The sequence below is a fragment of the Lineus longissimus genome, chromosome 4, assembly GCF_910592395.1.
Source record: "Lineus longissimus chromosome 4, tnLinLong1.2, whole genome shotgun sequence".
NCBI lineage: Eukaryota > Metazoa > Nemertea > Pilidiophora > Heteronemertea > Lineidae > Lineus > Lineus longissimus.
Genome location: NC_088311.1, coordinates 9,633,395 through 9,658,258, shown reverse-complemented (window position 1 = coordinate 9,658,258; position 24,864 = coordinate 9,633,395). Strand labels below are relative to the sequence as shown.

Below are 24,864 nucleotides of genomic sequence, written 5' to 3'. Positions count from 1 at the left end.
TTTGTAACTTTCGTATGGTGAAATAAATCACGTTATTATACCTTGAAGATCTGTTTATTGGTATACATAACAAGAAAGAACTGAAACACTTTGTACCGTGTCCCGGGGGCCTATCTGACGCAATACTCGACGACGTCCCTCTCACTGTGTAGTGCCACCGTACACAAAGGAAAGTGCTCAGCCTTATTTGTGACGTTTTAATTTTTCCAAATGTTTCATCTGCGAAGCGAAAGACGTGTTATTCTCCTTTAGATCGAGGTTCTAAAACAAGCATTTCAAAAATCATGAGCAGTTACAAAAGTGATATATTGAACTATATCAGCAGTCTTAACGATGCAAGTCAGGCCAGTTCGAACATCAGCTTTTGGCGTCGTTACAGCTGTTTCTGTGTCCGTCAGAGTAGCTGGGGTGGTTCCATCAGCACCCGGCTGAGTGGCAGCGTGGATGGTGGCACCCAAAGAAGCATCAGTGATGAACAAGCAAGCGGTGGAAATGAGCATAGCAGGTAAGTTGTCTGTCATGTCTGTCGGTTTTATTTGTATGTATAATCGTCATCTTGTGTGCCTTGAGCAATTTTGAAATAATTACTAGTAAACGCCCAGCAAACTAACAATTCGCTGCGATCTCCATGATGATCAGTCGCATGCGAGAAACATCGCTCGCTTGCTGTGGTCACTGCAGGTTCCTCCGATAAGAAAACTATTACACGTACATGAAAACCGCGAATCTCCACACCTCTCTCGACACAACTGTCGCGGACATGGGGGCTATGGGGTTGTTGCATCATTCCTTTCTACCACAAGCTAGAGGCAATTTCCCAGGCCGTGAATTCAGATAAAATTCTCATGAGATTCTTAGTCAATATCATATACAGTTTAGTGTACATGTACATGAATATTCCTTATAAGATGGGTTCATTGCAGTCATTGTAACAGATAAGATCTTTTTTCGATGATTTTGAGCGCCAACAATATCAATGTAATAATTCTTGAGTCAATTCATTGTGGTGATATTTCAATAACCTTGATCAATTATTTCATGATAATGTCGTCGGTACACGTTACCATAATTATGACACGAGGTCATTTCCACGTTCTCATCGTGCTCATTGTAAATCGTTCACACTTTGAAAATACTTGAACTTATCAGTATTGCATATGTATTTGTATTACTATTAAACGAGTCATATAGATGCAAGCATGTTGAATTTGCGTTTGAGCTATGTTTTAAAATAGGCCGGGTCTTTTTGGCAAGCCGCTCGCCGAACAGGCATCTTTTTTTGTCCTGTTTGGAGAGCCGCTTGCCAAACAGTACTAAAAAGCCACCCTGTTCGGCGAGCCGGGCTTACCACTAAAAGGTACCCAGGACCAACCTGGGTACCCCTAAAAGTTACCCAGGACGATCATTGAATGGAGAAGTGGACAGCAGGGTTTAAAATGGTGATTGTCATAGTCCAGAGTTTTGAAAGTATAAAACACTAAAACGCTGATTGTATTACTGGCATTTACTTTTTTTAAAGTCGTACAATAAGAACTTGTGCTGAGATATATGTGTATATACATGCAGAATATAATGGGCGAAGTGTGCTGGACGTATTATTTACAAACAGGACTACCCGTCCTCGTGTCTGTCTGTTGACAACTAAAATGAACAAAGTCATGATTGGCCAGAGGACAGGTATCAAAGGTGAATATGCTGGCGAGTTTGTACCTCGGGAGTTTCCGTTGGCTTTTCGGTTCCGATTTCACGTATGATGTGCCGTGATCAGTAAAATGGCGGCAGTAAATGACGCGAGAGAGCAAATAAAATGATAATAAGTATGTATTAGAGAGAGGTGGTGTGTTCAACAAATTTGAAAATATTTTGCTTTGAATGGTTGTCATATAAACTGTGCGTCCTTTCCATCAAAGCAGAGGGAGGAGTTGACCGCTTCACCGTTGTCCGTATTGTGATGAACATCGCTGGACAACTTGAAAACCTAAAAACACACTGATTATATATACATGCGTGCAGCATTTTGTTTTGACCACTGTCACATGGATATACATGTACATGCTCACTATACATACAGATTCATGTTGGGAAATGATATCGAAGACTCGTCCAATTTTACAAGAACAATGATTCTCCAAATGTACATGTAACCTTGGCACTCTTGGATAGTTAAGAGCATTCTGAATAATATCACAGAGATTATCTTCAATTATTTATCAGACGTTGACTTTGCAGCCTCCAGTTCACCTATATGTGCTCACCAGCTAGTGAAAAACTCGTTCATGTACATTGTTATACATGTAGAACATTATACAGATATGTCTGCATGCATTGCAGTACACTACACATGAAAATGTGTAGGCTAAACAATACAGAACTGAACAGAGCTACATTGCAAACGAGGTATGGTGCAAAGCGCCCTATACACCCAAACGATTTTAATCGCTGCTATGGTGACAAAAATATCTCTGGTCTGCAAGAAAAACCGGTAATCGCTGGTTATGATATTGATAGCATTCCTCTACAATCACTGATTCTTACTTATAACTTACACTATTGATAAAGATGAGTGATATTCTCCTCCCAAGATGTTCCTCATCTGGCCAAAAACAGAAGACCTTCTGTCTACTGGAGAGGTTAGAATCCTTCTCTATTTATGATTACAAGCATTGTGATCGTTATTATTACATAGCCTTTATCACACAAAATAAACACAGGTCCACCTTGCAAAAACTACAAGACAAAATAAATATTTAAAAAATCAATTCAAAATACATCGTGATAATGGAAGTGGATGAATCAGGAGATATTTTAAAATTGCATTTTAACCCTGCTGAAAACAGGCTATTCCTTTTCTAGATGCACATCTATTTGTACAAGGCAATCCTGGGTATACTGCAGGTAATGATATAATGTATGTTTATCTCTGTTTGAGCAAGGCAGGCCTCGCAGTTCAGCACTTTCTGGATTTGCTCAGTTTGGCGACCTAGCCATTCTTGCGACCCTTATACTTCTTGGCAGATCAGGGTTATGAGCAGAAATGATATTGGACTCTGCATTTTTTTAGTCCGCGTATATTTCTTTTGGTCGGAGCCGTCAACATGGTTACTCAATACTATATTTTCAACTTGGCAACCCCGATCTAAAAGGCGGATTGAAAGTCTGTTAGTCACAATTCACCCGCTTCACTCACAGGGCCACAGGACTGATTAGGCGTCCCAAGAATGGTTGCAATGACCCTGAAGAAATTGTTAGTGAAACAACAAAACGTACTTCTTTAACTTATCGTGATATTCAACTCGGTATATGGGTTTTCCATTTCCTCATAAGCGCCTCCTTCTCCATCTAGAAAAATACAAACAGTATATTTAGCGGTGAAGACCATATTAGCAGGTTGCCTTAAAGCGACACATCATGAAATGCATTACGTGCATACGCGCATGAGTTGTTATGAATGAACAACATTGAACAAGATTATGCATGAACTGCATCAAACAGGATTATACGCAACAAGTTATCATCTTAAACAAGATTATACACAACAAGAAGTTATCATCTTAGACAACATTATGAAATAAGTTAGTTATCAATTTTAAGCAACATTGAACACATTTATAGGTAAATTGCCGAATATGTACCTCCATCGCCAGCTGGCTTCTCCCTCTTGCTGCTTTCGGATTCAGACTCCTGTTGAAAACCCTTGACCAGTTTCTGTACAAGGACTTCTTGAGCCAGGGGTTTGATTCGCAGTTTCTCGATATGTCCTGGCTGCAGCATGGCAAAAAGGTTGGCCTTCTTGAATCCATTCTTCGCCAGACATTTGTAGGTGGATTCTGTCACGTCTTTGGAAAGGAGCCACTGCTTGAAATCATCAACTGAAATATCTGTAAATAATGTCCGGATACACATCCACAGTCGAAATATGAATATGGGAAACACAGGGCCACGGGCCAGATCTTCTCTCCGGCTTTGATAGCAGTGTGGTATATATCAGTCTTTCTATAAAAAGACTCAGTTAGGCAGCCATAGTTTCAACCAGAGTCTTTCAATATTTTCAATTATTAAAAAACTCTCACTAAGACTGGTACAACTTTGTTTGGCGCGGCATATTTTCAAGGACGTTTAAAACACGATTTCGGATTTAAGGCGTCAAGACTAATATTAGGATAATTATATTTTTGCTGACGTGCAGATGAAATAATGTCAAAAAGAGAGATGTTAAAGGAGGACAGGATAAATTAAGATATCAGGCATATTCACCAACCTTCAAATTTCTTTGGGGGATTACCACCATCTGACCCAGGGATTGGTCTTGTTTCGTCGTAGATTACCTCTGCAAGAAAAACGGCCTCTGTATAGATGTTGAAAGAACGCATCCATATTCAATAGGGCATTCGTTATAAATCCCAATATTATCATCTATATATTTTTTGGAGCTACTAACTTGGTAATTGAGGAAGGCGTTACTGTTTTGCCGAGGTTGCAATGAAAAAAAACCTACCCCAGCTGCCAGACTGTCGTCTCGCCACCAGTGTGCCTACAATTGATGGATGACCTACCTTGGACACGCTGCGGGTCTTCTTCGTGGTGAGGTTCATCATACGCTGCCTCGTCAACTCGGGTATCGGCATCTCCTGCAGGATTCAAATTGGAAATATCATGATAATATCTCGAAAGGCGTTACTGTTTTGAGAAAGGCGTTACTGTTTTACCGAAATTGCAATGAAACCTACCCCAGCACTGCCAAAGTGTCGTCTTGCCATCAGTGTGCCTACAATTGATGGATGACCTACCTTGGACACGCTGCGGGTCTTCTTCGTGGTGAGGTTCATCATACGCTGCCTCGTCAACTCGGGTATCGGCATCTCCTGCAGGATTCATATTGGAAATATCATGATAATATCTCGAAAGGCGTTACTGTTTTGAGAAAGGCGTTACTGTTTTACCGAAGTTGCAATGAAACCTACCCCAGCTGCCAAAGTGTCGTCTTGCCATCAGTGTGCCTACAATTGATGGATGACCTACCTTGGACACGCTGCGGGTCTTCTTCGTGGTGAGGTTCATCATACGCTGCCTCGTCAACTCGGGTATCGGCATCTCCTGCAGGATTCAAATTGGAAATATCATGATAATATTTCGATCTTTAAACAATAAAAAAACCTCCACCACAGTTTCGAACTGTTTAATTCGTATTTGTCCGCGCTCAGTGTGATATATACGATGAAAATAAATTGTTTAGGGACGAGCGTACAAACACTTCATTCATTGGTAAAAGGGATATTCTCGATTCAGACTCGAAAAAAAGTTTCTCGTTCTTTGGGATATTCTTTAAACAAGTCGCACGTAACTGTAGCAGTTATGAACGATAATAGACTGACACACGTATGAGAAACCGCTGTGCAACATGTACAAGGGCATGCACCGAAAATCCGAGGCGCTGCTTGTCAGTAAATTTAGCCTTGCTAAAGAATATTCATCAATGGTAAAGAGCCGTAAACCCGTACCTCTTTTTGGCAGCTGTCTATGATCATTCTCGTAGAATGGATCGACTGAGGCATTTTCACCTGTGAATGGAAAATAGAAATGATAATTTTTGTTTTTGAATTACGAAATATACAGATGTTCGGATTTATTAGAAGCTAAGAGGAAATTTGCGCGGCAGTTGCAACCTGGTTATCCTGATTAAACTAAGAGATGCATTGAAAAAAACTGAGAAAATCAGCTGGAAAATTACCATCTTACCTTGAAATGCCCTGTTATCGAAGTTCATATCAAATGGGTCATGGGCAACAGCATCTGGTCCGCCACCAACACCACTATCCATTGCTGCAGCTCCGCGTTTGTTTCGGACTTGGAAGGATCGAAATATTGTTATTAGTTCTTTAATGTGATGATACACAATAAGTCGGTACTGAAGGTAGTACTGACGAGTGCCTTACTCAAACTATTACCTTAAAACAACAATCAAATCAGAGTATATTGTATCGGTTTTCACGCCAAAAAAACAACTAGCAGCCGTCGAAGAGAAGCATAGGTTATGCCACTTCTTAAAAGCGAGGAGAAGCTAAAGTATACGGTACATCTCAGTTCATACGGAATAATTTTAAATCAAGGACCTTTGCTCGTCCTGGGTGGTCTTTTTCACTTGTCCATGGCTGTCCAATAGATTCACGGTTAAGTGAGATTAGTGTCCAAACGTAAAAAATTCACGAGATGATTTATTTATTTCTCATTTAGGAAAATTTTGTAAAAACGTGAAAAATAACTGATTACTCCGGGGCAAATTCCAATCATTTTTGAGTCTCATTTCGGTCAGCTTACCTGAAAAGCACGCCTTGTTCCTCCTGTGTAGCACGACAACTACCGCCCCGACCACAGCTATCAGGATGACCACAGCCACAACCACACCAGCTATAATCCCCACATTGATACCAGAAGGAATTAGAACAACATGTGGTGCAGAACGGTAAACCATGTCAACCCCATCAAACACCTCCAAATAGACATCATAACTCGCTATTGCGTCCACAATAAAACTTGCTGTGGTTGCTGTTTGATCTTTCAAGTAGTGATAGCTACACGCCATAGACGATTTCTCTCTCAGACAGTATTTGATCTGGACCTTTGAGTATGATCGTTTCAGGGCTGTCCATGAAACAGTCACGATCCTTCCTTCACGGTTGACCGTGATCGTGGTGTTTGGGGCAGCTGAAGAGAACGGGACGAAAAGTTAAGCGGAGAATGTTGACAAAATAGTAGGAGAGCTGCAGATATAAATTTGAAAGTAACGTATTGGGTCACCAATGATCATTTCTCTAGGACAGGTGTCCTGTATCATCTTGGGTAGCAGCTTACAGGCATAGGCCTTTGGGCCGTGGGGAGCGACTCTTATGCGAGACGTTATAGAAAGCTTTCATTCCCACAAAAAAATGGGAGGGTGCCTTAAAATGCTTAATTGAAACCCGGGATTCAAGCAATCATAACGGACCCGGCTCTCTTATTTACATCATTTGGCACGCATTCCTGGTTGAATTGCTGTATTTTCTTCTATTGCGACCCCTTATAGTTTTTTTGGTTGGTGTTTTGAGAGAATTGTTCGAAAGAATAGGCATATCGTTTCAGATGCAGTAGAGAATTCACCTGGTGTCTTAACTTCAAGTATATTTCCATAGCCACTGTCACCATCGTCATTGACTGCTTTAACTCGAAATTGATACATCAGGTTAATCTTCAATCCTGCTATCTTCTGGACCACATCACTGTTAAAACCTGGGTCGGCTATGTTCTTGGCAACAACGATCCAATCTCCGCCAGGTTCTCTGTGCTCGATGGTAAATGTCTGAGGTGTTCCGCCGTTGTCGTTTGTCTTAAAGGTAAGAGTCACTGATATGGCTGAAGAATTTACTTTCCCTAAGCAGCATGGTGTCTGCGGCGGTTCTAGAAAATAAATTGAAACTTTAGAAGTATTTTTCGGTGAACGAAGTTGGGAATGAGCGTTAAACTTTGAACACTTGACCAATGCGTTTTGAAACGCTTGAACATCACCTTTTAGCAAAATATTGCACTGGGAGGCAATGTATAAAAGCAGGGTGTTTCCATTAGTGTGCGATGATTGGGGTCTGAAAATAAATGAAAATGAATTGTTTTTTAAAAAATTTGGATAGCCAAAGACACACTTTTCCGTCCTGTCCCAGCATATCAGCCGTACGATACGACAACCTTACTAGAACGTGTCCCGTACAACAAAAATCTGTAGTTTACATAATCTATTTGCAAGCGGTGTGGGGTCTGGACACGCCGAAAATTTATTTAAATACAAATGCAGTTATTTTTGTTAAGAATTTGTGAGGGAAATATTACTGTGTAATCGTTTTGGCTATGAATGAGTAGGCCTACAATAATTTGCATCGTTTCAAAATTCAACTTACCAGATGGTTTTAGTTCAAAAACAAAGGATGAAACTCCAACCGCATTTGTCACATTGACCGTGTAATTTCCATAGTCCGAACTTTTCACGGATGTCTTGCTCAACGTGTATGTTGTATCGTCAACATTAGTTTGGGTGAAGTTTTCACCAATGGCTGTCTTCTGATTCGGGTGGAACCACGCGACATTGGTGGGAGATGGGTTGGCGATGACATGGAGTGTAAGGTTTACTGCTGTATTTACTTTGCCTCGGACAGTATTGGATTCTGGCAGTTCAGGATTCCATTTGGCTCTATCTGTAAGATAATGGAACTTTTGAAGATTGTTCATTGTGGAAGATAATTCTCATCCTACTGCTACCTGTATCATACTCCAGTATGAAATACGCGAAAAAATCTACTCTGTTGAGGAACTTCCTTTATTGAGTGGTGGTTGGTGCGTAAGCAACGCCAGGATTGGTGACCGAGAAGTATCACAACGCCGGTGTAATGTGTTAAATGACAGAAAAATTCCAGACCCGAATCAAAATATTATCTTTTAAAAAGTGTCAAAACGATCCACATAAGCAGAAGAAAATTTACTAAAAAATGCCTGCGTTTGATACCTTCCCAAGTCAAAAATCCCGATGAGATTCTTACAAGATTGTCGGTTATTAACACGGTTATTAAGATATAATTAGTTTCATGAAAATAAACCATGGCACTAACTACATTCGCTACATGATTCCTGAAGATATTGTAACGATCTTCACTAAGAATCTTAGAAGAATATTGCAAAGAATGTACATTGTCTATGTGTACAAACTGAATACAATTCTTATGAGAGTCCTCTCGAGATTTTCGACCTGGGTATATACATGTAGGTGCGGTATTGCTAAACTTAGAACGGTTTATATTGTTGAAGAATATTCTGTTAGCTTTTCGTTGCCGTAACAAAAAATTTACTCCACTTTTTCACACCAAACTTCGTGACTTGGTGATACTCACAAAATATATGCATATGATAATACCCCCCATCAGCTGCACCGCCTGGTGAATAGTTGATCGCCTGACAACGGTACATCCCACTCTGTGTGTACGGTATTGATACGATCTTGTAATCTTTTGATGTTACATTAAGTATCTCCTTGCTCTTATAAAACCACTTGTAAGTGTACGATGTCGGGTTTCCACCACTTGCTTTACAAGTCAAGGTGAGTGTGTCACCTTCACTTGCGGGATTCAGAGATGATGATAAAGTGATGCTCGGTGGGTCTGAAAATAAATGCATCAATAACACATCAATTGCAACGAAATTGTAAGACCTTAAAAAACATGAGTCTATAGTAACTCCATAGGCCATACAGCAGTCATTATAACGCGTCTTCTCATCAAAGTCTATACCGAAAGGGGTCGTATGATTGTAATACTTTTGTTACGAAGTTGGTTGATGTTACAAATAAGTATCGATTCTAACCAACATAGGGCCTACCCTCTAGTAATCATAAGTTTTCAAATGAATTTATACAAGGTACTGGTACTTACAATATACATTCACTGTGGTTGTTTGTTCCACCGGAAAAAATGAGCCTTCTTTCACTTCACATTTAAACACAGCCAAGTTGTCCAACCGGTTTGCTGTCACAGTCAATGTACTCTTTCTAATCATGCCATTGTACTCCCCCGCTCTGTCCTCTGGTGTAATCCAAGAGGTCAGTTTCTCCCAGGTTCCTCCTGTTCTCTTCCGGTAGAACTGGATGTTGGCCACTGGGTTGGCGCTGTCTGTCTCACAGACAATTGTGAACAGCTTGCCCTCGTGGATGGATGTCAGTGGTCTTTGTAACATTGTTATTTTGTTAGGGTTGACTGGAACAAGAAGGTAAGAAATCGGAACCACCTGAATGAAAGTTGGGCAGAGTAGCTGGTAAAACGCCCTGAAAGATAACTGTACCAATACTGCAGTATAGACAATATAAAACAATCTGTGTTTTCTTACCACCAGCCAGATTTGTGTCTTTTGTCTAAAAGGGAAAAACTTTAATTTAAAGACGTTTTCAAAGAAGAATGAAAGAATGCGACCTTTGGAGATTTCGAACGACCAAGCGATTCAGCCAACTTTTTACATTTTCTCGGGCGGTGAAAATGAACCTTCTGATTTTCTGTCCGGCGCTGGGACTGAAGATAAGATACCGTAGCGAGGGATTTAAATTGCTCTAAAATTAAGAGTACCGGTATAGGCTTAAATTGGACCTTTAAATTTATAAATGCGTAGTATGGTGGTAGTTGCAGCAGTTTGTCTCCAGCACCTGTGTCAAGCTTTTATTCAGCGACAATTCAACATCCCCGTGCAACGTATTTAAGTGTTTTCGTTTCTGAATATTTCCCCCCTTATTGTTTTAGTACGCTGAAAGACAGCTCAAATGATGCTTTTTCTTCTGTTTTCCCCGGTTGAAAAGTCTCCCTTTTGAAGCTCAAGGTTTTTCAAGCTAATGTATGGAAACACCCAAAAATGTTACGCTGTCAATTTGCAAGCAGTTGGTTCGGAGTACAATTACATTTATTATAAGCATTGCTGTATTATCGGGACTTCAAAAAGCACGACGTGTCATCAGGTGTCCGTCAAACAGTGTCAACTTACATTTAACAAACATTGTAGAGTCAGCATTACGACTCACTTCATGTCCTGTCATAGAGTAGGTCGCTCTGCATCTCACTATTGCACCATTCATGGCTTTGGTCGCTGTCACAGACCAGTCACTGATCCTGATCTTCCCGCCATACACACCGTTCCTCACTGAGGATGATATTCTGGAGGTGATGATCCGCCATGATGAGTCCATATACTGATACCACTTCATATTAGTAATTGGGTTACTTCCATCCGTCTCACACGTGAACTTCTTCACTTGACCAACCTGGACAGATGCGGTCGGGTTATTGAAGAAAACCTTGGTATGGGCGACTAAGAAAAAAGTAGGCAGATGACAGAAATAAGATAAACCACAAAGTTTACAATGATCTAACGTTCGAACTCGGCCTTCAAATAGTCAAGCTCAAAAAGTCAGAAACTGGCACTTGCCACGAAACTAATGAACCGATCTCCAACAAGCTTGGTATTCGCTTATACGGTTATTATTGCTTGTTATTGAAGATGCAGCTGGAATAGCATTAAAATTGTTCGTCAAGAAACTTAAATTGAATGTATCATTTGTTACCTTACAACTACAACTTACAACCTTACAACTTACATGTTACACTGTAAGTCTTCCTTCTTGAAGTCATGTCCAAAGCGGGATATCCAGCGACCTTGGCTTCGCAGTAATACTCAGCTTTGTTGTTTTCTTTAGCCATGACCCTCTCCTGACCTTGGATGACCTCTACCGGTGTACCACCTGACCTCTTGAAGTATAGCTTTACAGTGGGGGTAGGGTTGCCTCCAGAGACGGTGCAGGTGAATATGTCTTTCTCACCAACGTAGGATGAGGTCTTACCAGATGAGACGACGACAGAATCTGGTTTATCTAAAATGATATGATAACCAGTAAAATTTCGACAGCTTTGTTTATCATCACGGTGCTAACCCTTAGGCTACTTCGGTAATATTTATATCTCCGACAGTGTACACCAACATCCTTCCAAAGACATATGTTTTTGTCGAGAATGAACTCGGGAAATGAACCAAGACAGCGTTTTGTCTTATCTCAGTGATGTAAACAATGCGGTGCCGTGGTGGAATGTGTAGTGGGCCTGGTATGAAAAGTAAGGAGGAGAGCGAAAGTACGTAACGAGGCGTTCTATGTTTACTTCAGGAAGGCCGAGTTCGGGCGCGAGAAGTGGGACCCGTGCAGCGGATCGGTACGAAAGCCCGGCAGATTCATTCAAACTTAAAACGCAATATTCAAACCTCGACCTGGCACGTTCGCAAATGTATCTTTGATGTTTTATTCCTCGAAAATGACTTACTTCACTATTGAAGTAAACGATTCAAAATTAAAGTTGAGGTGAGCACTGAAATTCTATTTGGAGTGAGCCTTCTGAGTTTTCATATACCCGATTCACCTCTCGTGACGTTCTGACAAATTAACAAAACTAAGACACCTTTACTCGTAAATCAGTAAATGCTACACGACATGTTCATTTTAGACATTACGTACTTCCACTCGAAACTCCTACTCTACCCTCGGGTCGCAGTCGGACTCGGTGGAAGAGGTCAGAAACCCCTTCATCGGAGGATGGAATGGAGCAAATAGAGCTGTTAAAGTTACTCTAATCCAGCCCATTATATAATTATGTTTTAAGGCCGCTAGATCTAGCTACATGTTACAATCGGTGTCTTTCACTTTTGTGCCGCTTTCGGACCCAACTATTCACGTAGGTGCAAACTTCTAAAGGGCCAATGTTGTAATCGACTCTGACAATCGACCATCTCTATCTCACACACTAGAAAATTAACATAGATGTGAAAAAATATATGATAAAATCCAATTAATTAATAACACACCGCATAAATATAAAAAGTGCTCTGGTGTGACGCACGTCTGGTTTTCTTCATTGAGGTTACCAGTGGACCTCCAATTTATTTCATTCATTTTTACTTCATATTCACTCCACACCGGCATATCATTTCAATGGTCTCACCGTGATTTATGTCTACACCCACACACGCTCGAGCCAGCAATGAATACGTACGGCTAATAAAAAGATATGATAGAGGTACGTGTATTATAATGTTGTCATTTGTCATATAGTGCCATCAATAGCTAACCGCAAACGCTCTGAAAAGGCTGGTATTTATTTAAGTTAAAATTAAAGTTAAAGTTTTGGGTATATACAGTTTGATATCACCTATGATATAGGTCACCATCCGACTTTAACCCCAGTCTGTCTTGAAATCGTTCAATAGACCTCAACAGATGAGCGCTACAATATGAGCATTTCTGACCGGTACCCAGTTATACACCTGAGTGTAGAGAGTATATAGTTTATCGTTGTATTGTAGGTTTACCATGATATCGTACATAACATCAAGAAAGATTTTCTGCCAAACCCCTTAACTGTCCGAGAAACATGAATCATCAGTTCGTTTTATTGCGACTGTAATGAATGATACTTGCAGAAAAGACCAGTGTCTTGTCACTGTTTGAGTAGATCAAACACCATTTTGTCCCACAAACATGAATATTAACTGTTCATTATTGCGACGGTGATGAATGATAACCTGATAAATTACTTACAATAAACGACCAATGTCTTGTCACTGCTTGTGGCTGTCCCAACAGCATTCCTCGCCACGCACTTGTAGACGCCAGCACTCTCCTTCGTCACTAGGAAATCGTAACTTAATGATGTGGTAACTTTTGTACCATCTTTGTACCAGTCGTAAGTGTCTCCAGGAGGCGAAGCCACACACTTTAAGTTGAGTTGCGGTCCAACCGTCACTGGCCCCGACGGAAAGCCGGTGATCTGGGGTGTCCCTGGGGGTGCTGAAACAAGCTAAATATACGCTATCATCCATTAGATTGGAATAAGCTCTAACTATAAAACGTTCTTAAAAAACAAGTTTGCAGTAAGATAATGAGTTCTGCATTCAAAAAGACTTCCTCGTGATCGATGAATCTTTATCTGAATGATGTATACGTTAGTTGCAAAAGCAATTAATCTCAAATGAGAAAACAGTCGCGTCCGATATCAAATTCGGGATACGCAGTAGCAAACCAGCTCTTATAATTTTGTACCACCTCATATTTCACCGGTTTCTGATTTACTATATTCCTGGGCCAATATACGAGTACCATGCAGTAATACCAAGCATGATGAATAAAACAATAATATTCTTGGCACTGTGAACTGAAGAACCGGACGGGTATACATTTTATACATTTCTTTAAACTGAGACTAGAGAAAGATTACCTTGCACAACTGGCTTTACTGGTTTACTTGCGCAGCTTAGTCCAATATCCCTACAAATCCAGTATGCAAAATCTGCAGGCTGAGCATTGGTTACTTGTAGGTTGAAGGTGTGTGTCGGCGATAAAATGCTTGGAGGAATGCAACTGCTCCAATTGTATCGTAGGTTTCTTGAAAGATGACATCCCTTGCTGTTTGCTACTGCTACATCTATAGCTGCAGATGAAGCGCCTGTCTTCTTAAACCAAATCACGGTTGATCCACTTGGATTCGGTATGTAACAGTTGAGAGTGAATGTACTTCCGATAGCAGGTTTGAGTGGTGAGACACTGACATCATACAACGAGCCTGAAATGCATCGAGGAAAAGAAAGAAAAGATTTATGTGAAGTGACAAATCGACCAAAAAGTGAATGTTCCGAAATTGAGTAAGATTTCAGTAGTGCATGCTATTCAATGGTCCAGATATCGTGTGATGACGTTGGGGCCATCCACGAGAAATGTCATTCCGAATAGTGCTTTCTCTTGTCAAAACATAGCGAAGGCAATGGGTTCCAGGGTGCAAACGATCCCCTTTTCGGAAAAATATTCTTTGAAATGGACCGTGAAAGTCCCTATTGTTAAAAGACATCTTTAAAATGTACCGCGAAAATCCCTTAAATTTTGGAAAACTTCCCAGGGGCAAAACGACCCACACTAAAAGTCCTGATTATGACTATGCAAACGCGTCGTTCTTTTATTAATGTACTTGCAAACAGGCTACGGCTACACCAAAACCAGCAGTCTCAAGCATTTGACACACCGATTGTAAAATGAAACTCACATGGTGTATAAACATACAAATCTCCCCATTCACTGTCTCTTGTCCACACAAAATTCGTCGCTCGACATATGTACTTCCCACTGACAGGCTCCTGAGCTACACCATGAAAGTCTTTCCTGGCTGTCACTGGACTAAAGACATACTTCTGACTTGTACTAATTGGGCCTCTAGCTTCCCAGTTCTCTACTACACCACTATTATCAATTGAGTATTTGTACCATTTATACGTGATGGTCCCCGCATCAGGTTGAGACGCATCGCATACGAGTTCACGGTATGATCCAATAGCAGCAGGTTCAAACCCAGACAAAACTGGAGTCTTTGGTGGAACTGTAATATGTTAAGATATAAGATAGCAAAAAGTATGATAAACAATAGTTTTTATTAGCGTTGATGATCTTCCAACCCATCATTTTAATTTCTTCGATTACTTGTTGGACTTTTAACCCATTTTCTATTTTGAGGAAGAAAGCTATGCGACCGAGGCAGCCCGTCGGGTAGTCGGCAAGGTTATTTTTGGTGTCAGACCCGACCAGGAAGCCACTATTGACAAAGGTTTAACTGTTGATATCTAGTATTGAGTAAAAGATTTTTATCCGGTGAGCTGATTTGATCTGCAAGTATAAACAGGCTACTCACCAAGAAGATGGACATGGGGTATCACCGAGACGAAGACACAATACGCTAAGAAGAAATCGAAATCCATGCTAGTTTATTTCCATGCAAGTCATGTCGCCATGTTCCTATACAATTGTGCTAGTCAGGTCACATGGTTTGGTTGACTTCGCCCGGGCCTTATTATATAGATCCATATATATCATCAATGTTTTGTCACTGAGATCTCCTATTGCATTTATGAAAATAAATGCAAGTTGTTTTATGATTCTAGACATTAATTGTACGGGTGGCCTACATCGAAATCCTGCGCAACGCTGAACTGGGCTACGTATCCGGAAGATTTGATTAAACCAGAAACTAGAACGTCATGTTTCTTTGCATGTCCAATAAATACACCGTCAGTGCAAAAGGAACTAGTGAACAGAAACAAGTTCTAGTTCCGCCCAAAATATGTACACTTTTCTTAAAAAATCAAGACCCTTTATCTTTTAGATTGTGCATCTCATTCAAAGAATATTCGGAGGGGGGGGGGGGTCCTGAATGCCACGCGGATTGTTTTTTTGTTGGGATATCTAAAAACATCGGTGCATCCTATCCCAACATTATTTGGAAGGGAGGAGGTGCTTCAGAAAGCCATATTCGATTGGTTTTGTAGGCATCTTAAAAACATCGGCCTAACAAATATCAATGTCTCCATGCTCAAGTGGTGGTCAAAGCATGCTCCAACATTGTTCTGATTTTGAAAAAAACATCGCTTTATATGGGTCTCAAGAAAAAAGAACTAAAAACATATCAGGATAAATTCAGATCGTACACACAACAAAGTGCGCATGCGGTTGGTAAAGTGCATTTTAAAAAGAACACACCGCCGATATTTGACTTCTCTCTCAGTCTGATATGCGTAGCGTCTGTTTCATAATTTTGCCCCTTACCTCGACTCACAATTAAAATAATTCTGGCCTAGCTCAACACACGGTCAATTGTCTTTAAAGCCCGCTCGCACCTAGACCTAAATTCCCATTGTTGTCTTATCAAAGGCAAATCATGACCTCATATCATCGACCCTCACGAAACAGTTTGCATGTGGGTCGATAGGCATATATCTGTTTAAGGGCAAATAAACGCTCCTTAGACATTCACAATGCATGGGAGACAGCTCGTCTCACACGGCCTAGTATGGACTTCAAATGCACACGATCGTGTGCATTTGAAGTCCGATCGTACGATTTCGTTTTGTGTTCAGACGATTGAGTGAAAGTTTAGAATCACAAAGCCCAATACGCAGGTTTTATATTTGATATCGTTAAAAAGATCAACTACATGTACGTCTTTATGGGATTGCCCGATGGCATATTGCCAGGTGTGGTGTATTTTGTTAAGGTGAGTTGTCTTGCGACACCCTTGCCAAATAATTTTATTCACACATGTATATGTGACCCGTCACAGCGAAACCTGGCGCTTGTTGCGCAGAAGATGAGCCTAAATGACACCAGGAGATAATGGAAGAAATTGATGTGCTCATATTTCACAAAAGGCAGACAACAGAGAAATGAACAAACAGTCCGCCTCAACCTGCCAAGCTCAGAGCGACATGCGCCTACTTTTGCTGTGATGAGTCACATATGTATAATTTATTCACAAACATTTTCTTGTTCTATATCAATATTGCCAAGATGTCGTCAAAGTACATGCAGTTTGTTGTATGAAACCGTTTTTTGATAATAATATTGGACATAGATGTCGATGTTGAAATAGATCCAATCAACAATGATTGCCATGAAACCTACGCAATACAAACTACACATGAAAGCCAAAATATTTGTCAAAATATTTGTCAGAGGAGAATCGTTCATTGCCACCCCAGTGAAAGGGTGCTATACTTTTTCTCTTAATGATAAAAAGCACTCTCATCGTTCAATGTAGTAACAGTAGTGTATATGTATGGTTGTCTACATAGCCGTAAAATTTGGGAACATGCATGGAAAAGAAGGACCTAAAAATAAAGGCAGGATGTTATATGTTTGAAATGACGTTAAGATGTTTATAATAAAGTGGTTCAAAGAATAACGAGAACGTGGACAACTTGAACTGTAGATTATTTTGGATGCTTTGAGAAGAATTTTATTTGATGGCATTTGACAAAAATATCAATCCCGGGAATTTGTACACTTATACTTGAACATTTCAATATGAACGACACACTAGCGGAAATTATGAAGACGTTTTCCCAGCCGTGAACGTGGGCGATGGCGTGGAAAACCACTTCGTGAATGTTCCGCTGGTACACAAACCCCGGTTTAGAGCTAATGCTTCTATTTTCATGAAAAATGTTTGTTCGCAATCTGGATATTTTCACAATCAAGCTTTTAAAGAATGTCTCCGTTGATCACTGTGACAATATATTGAGTTCATGTCTCAGAACCCCTTAACTATCTAGCTAAAAACGTCGAAGATTCTGCAAATTAGGCCAGCTTAAAAAGGTGTCAATTGATACGATAGTTAATGTACATTTTAATCCAATTTATAAGTATTGATTCTCAGAGAAATTGTGTTATAAAGTGATAATAGATTAGCTAAATATTTTTGTGGTATCTTCGCCAAACCAGAGCTTTTCATTATATTTGAAATACTCTGGCCAAACGTGACCCGCAGACGAGGAAGAAATGGCAGAACCACCATTGGACGATTTCATAATGCGAGCGGCCGGCCTTCCTCGAAAACGAAATAGTTTTATCTGGAATATATGAACTTAACATTAGCGATTTCTTCAGAAGGAAGTATACATTAATGTACATTTGAATAAAGAGGGTATTGTCGAAGAAGAGTAACGTGTTTGAGTACGAGGAAAGGAAGTCTAGCGCGCTTTTGGGTTTTCTCAAAGCTGCCGTCTTTGTATAATATTGTATACCCCACTTTTCGGGTTCAGTAAGATAGGCTTGCTGAATAGAGCATGTGTTCGTCTTATCAATAGTCGTTCATGTTCTTTCGGCTCGTTGGCCAGAACTCCCTGGTTCGAACAGCACAGTCAGCGTGCGACTGAAAATGACTGAGGCAGGTCGTTTTACCTTACATGCCTTATTCCACCCAGGTGTATAAATGAGTACCGGTAGAAAGGTTTAGGTTGTAGCACCAAATGGGCAGCTCATCTGAGTTCTTACGCAAGGTGCAGAATAGACCGGAGTTGATGTGTGAAGTTAGATGCGACCTCTACCGCCACCGCTACCGCAGGTGATACCACCCAAACTTTGGAAAATCTGATTAATTTGTTCATTTACGTAGAGAAAGACGTTCAAGCCTGCATTATAGGATCTGTCGACTATTGTTAAAAAGTTATGTGATTAATATTTATCACACAAACCAGTCTTACATGAAGCAAATACCCAGTTGTAATAGTATTCTTTGATCCTTTGGCTCTATCTAGCTATATAGCTTGAACAAGTAGTGAACAATAGGGTCGGACTATTCATAACAGGTACTAAATTTACTTCCACGTCGGTACCAACAGTTCTCGGATACTTGTAAACATGGCCTGCCTGATGCATTATATGATATCATATTACATGTATATTGATAACACAATGTCAATATATCTACTATAGGCCCTATTCATGGGATATAATGCACACGCACATGATACACACAATGTATCATCAATAAAATCTGACGTGAATTAAATCTGCTCATTCGACTGTTTCGGCTTTTTCGAGAACATTTGTAATCTCCCACCAATCAAAGCCAAACCACGTGGCCTTGGGGACTATAAAATGTGGTTATAGTATAAATGCAGTGTTTTCATAAATGTTCTTCATAGAGTTAGTCTACATTTTCTCCGAGTCCGTCTTTGCAATCGCAATCGCAAAAGTAATGGCCTTTTCACTCGATCTAAGTAGTTTTCTTCTTCTAATGCTTTTGATACTGGGAGTGCCAACAGGTAGTTTGATCCTTCGTTACCAGAAATCCATCTCTTTTGGTTTTACTCATAATGTAGAAAATTATCCAACATTTTACTAGGCGGAAGAGAAAGCCTACACCATCAGACGCGCAAAAGGTCGAAAATCTTTGATACGATGTGAATCACATTTTCTTTTAATAGTGTCCCATTATAAAACGCATTCAGGCACTAAATCTCTGGCCTCCTAAAAAGAATAGGAAGTGACTATTTGGCAAGCCCGGCTCACCAAACGGCGCCTTTTTTCTGCCCTAGATGGAGAGCCGAACTCATGCATATTCAACCATCCAGGAGCTCATTATCATTCGTGGCAACACGGTCAGCAACACTGGAGTTACTGTGAAACGCCTTTAGAAATGCACACTAATGCATTTAACATGCTTATCAGTGAAATCACGTTTATGACTTTTTTTGTAAATCCATACAGACATGTACATGTACATGCTTCTTCATGGATTATTGACCAAAACCCGAGTTTAGTAACAGAAATTGAATCGAGAGCGGGAAGTCGGCCATTGTTAAATATGCGCATATAAATTCGAATATGACGTCACTGCTCTCTGATTGGCCAACATGTTGTAACCTCTCCGGCTCGCCAAAGAGGGTAGTATTTTTGCCCTGTTTGGCAAGCCCGGCTTGTCGAACAGAGTTGATTTTCAGTGCTGTTTGGCAAGCGGCTCTCCAAACAGGACAAAAAAAGATGCCTGTTCGGCGAGCGGCTTGCCAAATAGACCCGGCCAAAATAATATTTGTTTCATCACAATGCAACTACTAACATAATTAATGCCCATTGAGATGCACCTGCTCATAACTTCGCAAAAGCAATGTGCTAATGTCAAAAATATTTTTGTTGCAAAGGTAACTTTAAACTGTGTTCTTTACAGGTGTTAATCAAGCTTGCTCTCTTTTCAGTGTTCTCAGCCATCGCAACTATCACCTATGCTACGTGCGCCCCCGGCAATGGCCAGACATACACGGAGTATTGTACGAATGTCAAATCTACTGATTGTTGTGACTTTTCTCTTGTGGTTTTTCCTACATTAATAAAAAGTGGGCGATGTTGTTCTCGTCAAACATGTACCTCTACAAATCGTGTGCCCATTGCCGAAGTTTGCTCGTATTATACCAATTCGTATTGCTGTCAGAGGTTTGACGATCCATACTCGATATGGTCCACGTGCTGTAATTGGCTACATAGTAGCTACCAAAAAAGCGAACGCGTCTCTAAAAGCTCTTTCAGTTCTAAAACAAGCATGTCAAAAATCATGAGCAGTTACAAAAGTGATATATTGAACTATATCAGCAGTCTTAACGATGCAAGTCAGGCCAGTTCGAACAGCAGCTTTTGGAGTCGTTACAGCAGTTCTTGCGCCAGCCAGAGCAGCTGGGATAGCTATGTCAGAAGCCTGAGAGGCAACGTGGATGACATACGAAGAAGTATTAGTGATGGACAAACAAGCAGTGGAAATGAACCTAGCGGGTGAGTATCTGTCGGTTTTATTTTCATGTATAAGTGTCCTAGTTAATTTTTTTAGCCATTTTGAAATTTCATCAACAGCAGTGGGAATAGATAATATAGTCTTAGATCACCCCCGACTTGCTTAGTCGTCCCCCCCCCCCCCAACTTAATAAGTCGTCCCGCCCAGAAAAAGAAAATCCGATGTCCTTCCCAGTCACCGTGCAAAAGTCACCAAGGAGCATTGATTAAATATCATCAACAAATAAATGTTAGTTTTTGTCACCAGCATTATAATTCTTTGCCATATCCGTCGTCATCCGGGCATCTTCCGGGCCTAAAACGCCATCGTATGTCATGTCTGGTTTAATTGTGATTTACCTGCGACCCGAGTCTGTTGATGAGGAAGGAAGGAGATCGAGATCGGCCCCCATTTTGACAGCAATTTTGACATTTTGAAATTTTAGTGGTGGCATCACGGAAGTGGAAGGTGCCATCTTTGCAGTAATGAGTGTTGTCTTCCTCGTCTTGGTGATCGTCCTGCCGATAGTTGTTGGCGGAAAGGTGGCAGAGAAAAGAGTCATGAAGCTACTTCAGGAGCGCGCGGACAGACGGAACACCGAAGCTATGGCAGTGCCCTATGGTCAGTATGTCGCCCCAAACATATTTGATTTTGAAAATCATTAGAGAATTTTACGGTCTAACATTGTATGTGAATGAACGACGATCGTTTTATCCAATGAAAATAATCCGTCCTTGTTTTCCGACGGCCGTGCGCGCAAGACAGGATTTCAGCACTCTCTGAGCACGACTGTCGATAAGGCAACACCAATTAAATTTCGTCACAGCCTTGAATAACACCGGTCTTAATTCTTTGTTCTCATGTTTCTAACCATATACGGTTGTGTTGAACAGCATCATGTATAATGAACCTCTTCATATTTCAGTCTACGTAAATGAAGGGCAAGAACCTTACGGATTCGACGACCATTCACAAAGACGACATAGTGGGAAAAGGGAAAACGTCATTTGTCCCGTTTAAGCACACTAGCATATACCCATGGAGCGGGCAAAGTTAAAATGTAATATACATTAGTTAAATGGGCACGATGATTGAACTACATTAAATTTCTAACGTTACTGAAGTTTTATTAAAGGTTAAACACGAAATGAACTGCATTTAGGGACTTATTGCTGCTATCTACATGCAACCCCCAATAGATTGATTGGAGTACGCTATTTTGCACAATGCACAGAGCATGCTCCGCACAAAACAGTGAACTCTTCACTGTCTCCATTTTCCGCTTACACAGTGGACAGTTCACAGTTGGCCAGATGCTTTCGCCGTCTATTATCCGCTTCTTGAACTAACAATGAGTGGGCCCATACGCGAGACAAAAAGTTACCAGATTGTGACTCGTGGCTGTGAATGATAGGACCCTGACCCCTGATCACTGCCAAACTTTATATGTGAGACAAAAGGTTACCTGATTGTGACTTACGGCTGGGAATGATGGGACCCCGACCCATGACCACTGCCAAACTTTATATGTGAGACAAAAAGTTACCAGATTGTGACTCGTGGCTGTGAATGATAGGACCCCGACCCATGATCACTGCCAAACTTCATACGTGAGACAAAAAGTTACCAGATTGTGACTCGTGGCTGGGAATGATAGGACCCCGAACCATGATCACTGCCAAACTTCATATGTGAGACAAAAAGTTACCAGATTGTGACTCGTGGCTGTGAATGATAGGACCCCGACCCATGATCACTGCCAAACTTCATACGTGAGACAAAAAGTTACCAGATGGTGACTCGTGGCTGGGAATGATAGGACCCCGAACCATGATCACTGCCAAACTTCATATGTGAGACAAAAAGTTACCAGATTGTGACTCGTGGCTGTGAATGATAGGACCCCGACCCATGATCACTGCCAAACTTCATACGTGAGACAAAAAGTTACCAGATTGTGACTCGTGGCTGTTAATGATAGGACCCCGAACCATGATCACTGCCAAACTTCATATGTGAGACAAAAAGTTACCAGATTGTGACTCGTGGCTGTGAATGATAGGACCCCGACCCATGATCACTGCCAAACTTCATACGTGAGACAAAAAGTTACCAGATTGTGACTCGTGGCTGTTAATGATAGGACCCCGACCCATGATCACTGCCAAACTTCATACGTGAGGCAAAAAGTTACCAGATTGTGACTCGTGGCTGGGAACGATAGGACCCCGACCCATGATCACTGCCAAACTTTATATGTGAGACAAAAAGTTACCAGATTGTGACTCGTGGCTGTGAATGATAGGACCCTGACCCCTGATCACTGCCAAACTTTATATGTGAGACAAAAAGTTACCTGATTGTGACTTACGGCTGGGAATGATGGGACCCCGACCCATGACCACTGCCAATCTTTATATGTGAGACAAAAAGTTACCAGATTGTGACTTGTGGCTGTGAATAATAGGACCCCGACCCTTGATCACTGCCAAATTTCATACGTGAGACAGAAAGTTACCAGATTGTGACTCGCGGCTGGGAATGATAGGACCCCGACCCATAATCATTGCCAAAATTCATACTTGAGACAAAAATTTACCAGATTGTGACTGGCGGCTGGGAATGACAGGACCTAACCGCCCCAACCCCTCATACTCCTGGCACATAGGGGAAAAAGGTATCTTATTGTGACATGTTGTTGGAAATGATACCGCCTGTAGCCGTCCATCCTCACTGCTAAAATGAAATAAAAGAGTCAAAATTTCAAGTTCAAATTGTCTATTCGGCTACAGTCAAAAACTATATACATGTATAGAACAAATTAAAAACACGTGGTCATTCAACAATATTCCAGATTATCATACCTCATTAGTATGTGAGCCAATCACGTCGCGTCATTCACGACCACGTGCCATGCGATAATTTTGACTCTTCCACGGCATTATTCCACGGCTGACGTCATCGATGACGCGATATTGCAAATGGCGGCCATTAAGATTTCGACGAAATCGGCGATAAAAAACAGCATATTTACGGCGTTTTAAGCCAGGAAGTTGCACAGTGATACTGTCAGGGTCTTGAATTACACCCACAAAGTAGGTAGGTTGCATTGGGTGGGACTGTAACATCCACGAACAGAAAGTACAAGGCATTCAAGTTGGGCCTGGACTCGCTTCAAACAAACATCGTCTGCTAATGTAAACACACACTGTCTACAGTACATAATGTACACGTCTTGGCTCCATACATGATTTGCGTATCCGCCGATTAAAAATCACTTTGACAGTGGTTTGGGTCGCTGTGCAAAACCTGCTGGGCCGATTTCTTCAAGGTTTGGTTAAAAGTATGAGGTATAAATAATTTTTTAGCTGACAAATAATTTTGACTATTCTATGGCTTGACATGCAATATTTATGTAATATTCAATGGTATTCTTCGTTGCGCAGAGAATGTGCGCAAAAGCAAACACACAGTAGAATGTTCACTGTTTAATGCGATATCGACAACAGTGAAATGCTCTACTGTTGTATAGTAGAGAGTACGTTGCAATGCATTGAGACCAGTGACAGCAGGTCCTGTTCCAAATAAGGGCCTCACATATTAGGCATATCACCTACCCACTCCCGTACCCAATGCCACTGTCGGACCAAAGCCAGGCGCATGGAGAGGTGCAGAACGCAATTCAAACTGACAACATCAATCAGTAAAGAATAAATCAAAGAGCAAGCGCTGGCCACTGTACATATTTTGTCCATCCTGGCATAACTGTTTATTGATACCCTGACTGCATGTTCCGGTAGGCCACCCTGCAGAATTTGCCTTATCACTCCGGTCAGTTTTTCTCGAATAGAACTAAAATAGAATCGGCTGATCATTAATCTCCCTGCTAATACCCTGCACCATGGACCAGGTTGTATAGCACTACATACGTGCTGGAAGCTAATATTGATGTGGCAGGGAGAATATGCATGAAGTTTGTGTATGCTTTTGAGAATGAGCGGAGCTCTCCAGTCGACGTGCTCTCTGAAAAGTTGTTATTTATTCCAAAACCACCAAGATATTCGACGTATGACACCCTCAGTGACACTCTTACTTATGATCCACACCTACGAAGCCAAAAGTTGCAAGAATTCGACGCATTTCCGAGGCCCAATTTTGAAACAAAAATCGCCTCCTATTTAGCGGCCACAAC

The 24,864-nt window shown here is 41.0% G+C and overlaps 1 protein-coding gene and 1 long non-coding RNA gene across 2 annotated transcripts; one reads left to right on the top strand and one right to left on the bottom strand.

The window, feature by feature from the left end:
- Positions 1-1,503: 1,503 nt before the first annotated feature.
- LOC135486002 (hemicentin-1-like) lies at positions 1,504-15,396 on the bottom strand. The gene is made up of 18 exons (XM_064768443.1): positions 15,267-15,396; positions 14,628-14,957; positions 13,809-14,153; positions 13,133-13,381; positions 11,147-11,419; positions 10,537-10,860; positions 9,444-9,764; positions 8,907-9,173; positions 7,923-8,216; positions 7,135-7,431; positions 6,316-6,702; positions 5,737-5,844; positions 5,499-5,558; positions 5,020-5,094; positions 4,554-4,628; positions 4,259-4,327; positions 3,633-3,878; positions 1,504-3,339 (listed from the first exon to the last, which is right to left on the bottom strand). Exons 1-18 carry the CDS (start codon positions 15,331-15,333, stop codon positions 3,272-3,274), a joined length of 3,855 nt encoding a protein of 1,284 aa, XP_064624513.1. The 5' UTR covers positions 15,334-15,396; the 3' UTR covers positions 1,504-3,271.
- A 5,185-nt stretch (positions 15,397-20,581) lies between these two features.
- LOC135485982 (uncharacterized) lies at positions 20,582-21,686 on the top strand. The gene is made up of 3 exons (XR_010446662.1): positions 20,582-20,674; positions 21,118-21,293; positions 21,598-21,686. It is a non-coding gene; the product is annotated as an uncharacterized LOC135485982 (long non-coding RNA).
- Positions 21,687-24,864: the final 3,178 nt, after the last annotated feature.

Coding starts and splice junctions, on each gene's coding strand:
- LOC135486002 (XM_064768443.1), bottom strand. CDS start 15,333: ATGGATTTCGATTTCTTCTTAGCGTATTGTGTCTTCGTCTCGGTGATA. Junction 5,095..5,498: donor TAGACAGCTGCCAAAAAGAG/GTACGGGTTTAC, acceptor TGAATCCTGCAG/GAGATGCCGATACCCGAGTT. Junction 3,340..3,632: donor GAAGCCAGCTGGCGATGGAG/GTACATATTCGG, acceptor GTATTTTTCTAG/ATGGAGAAGGAGGCGCTTAT.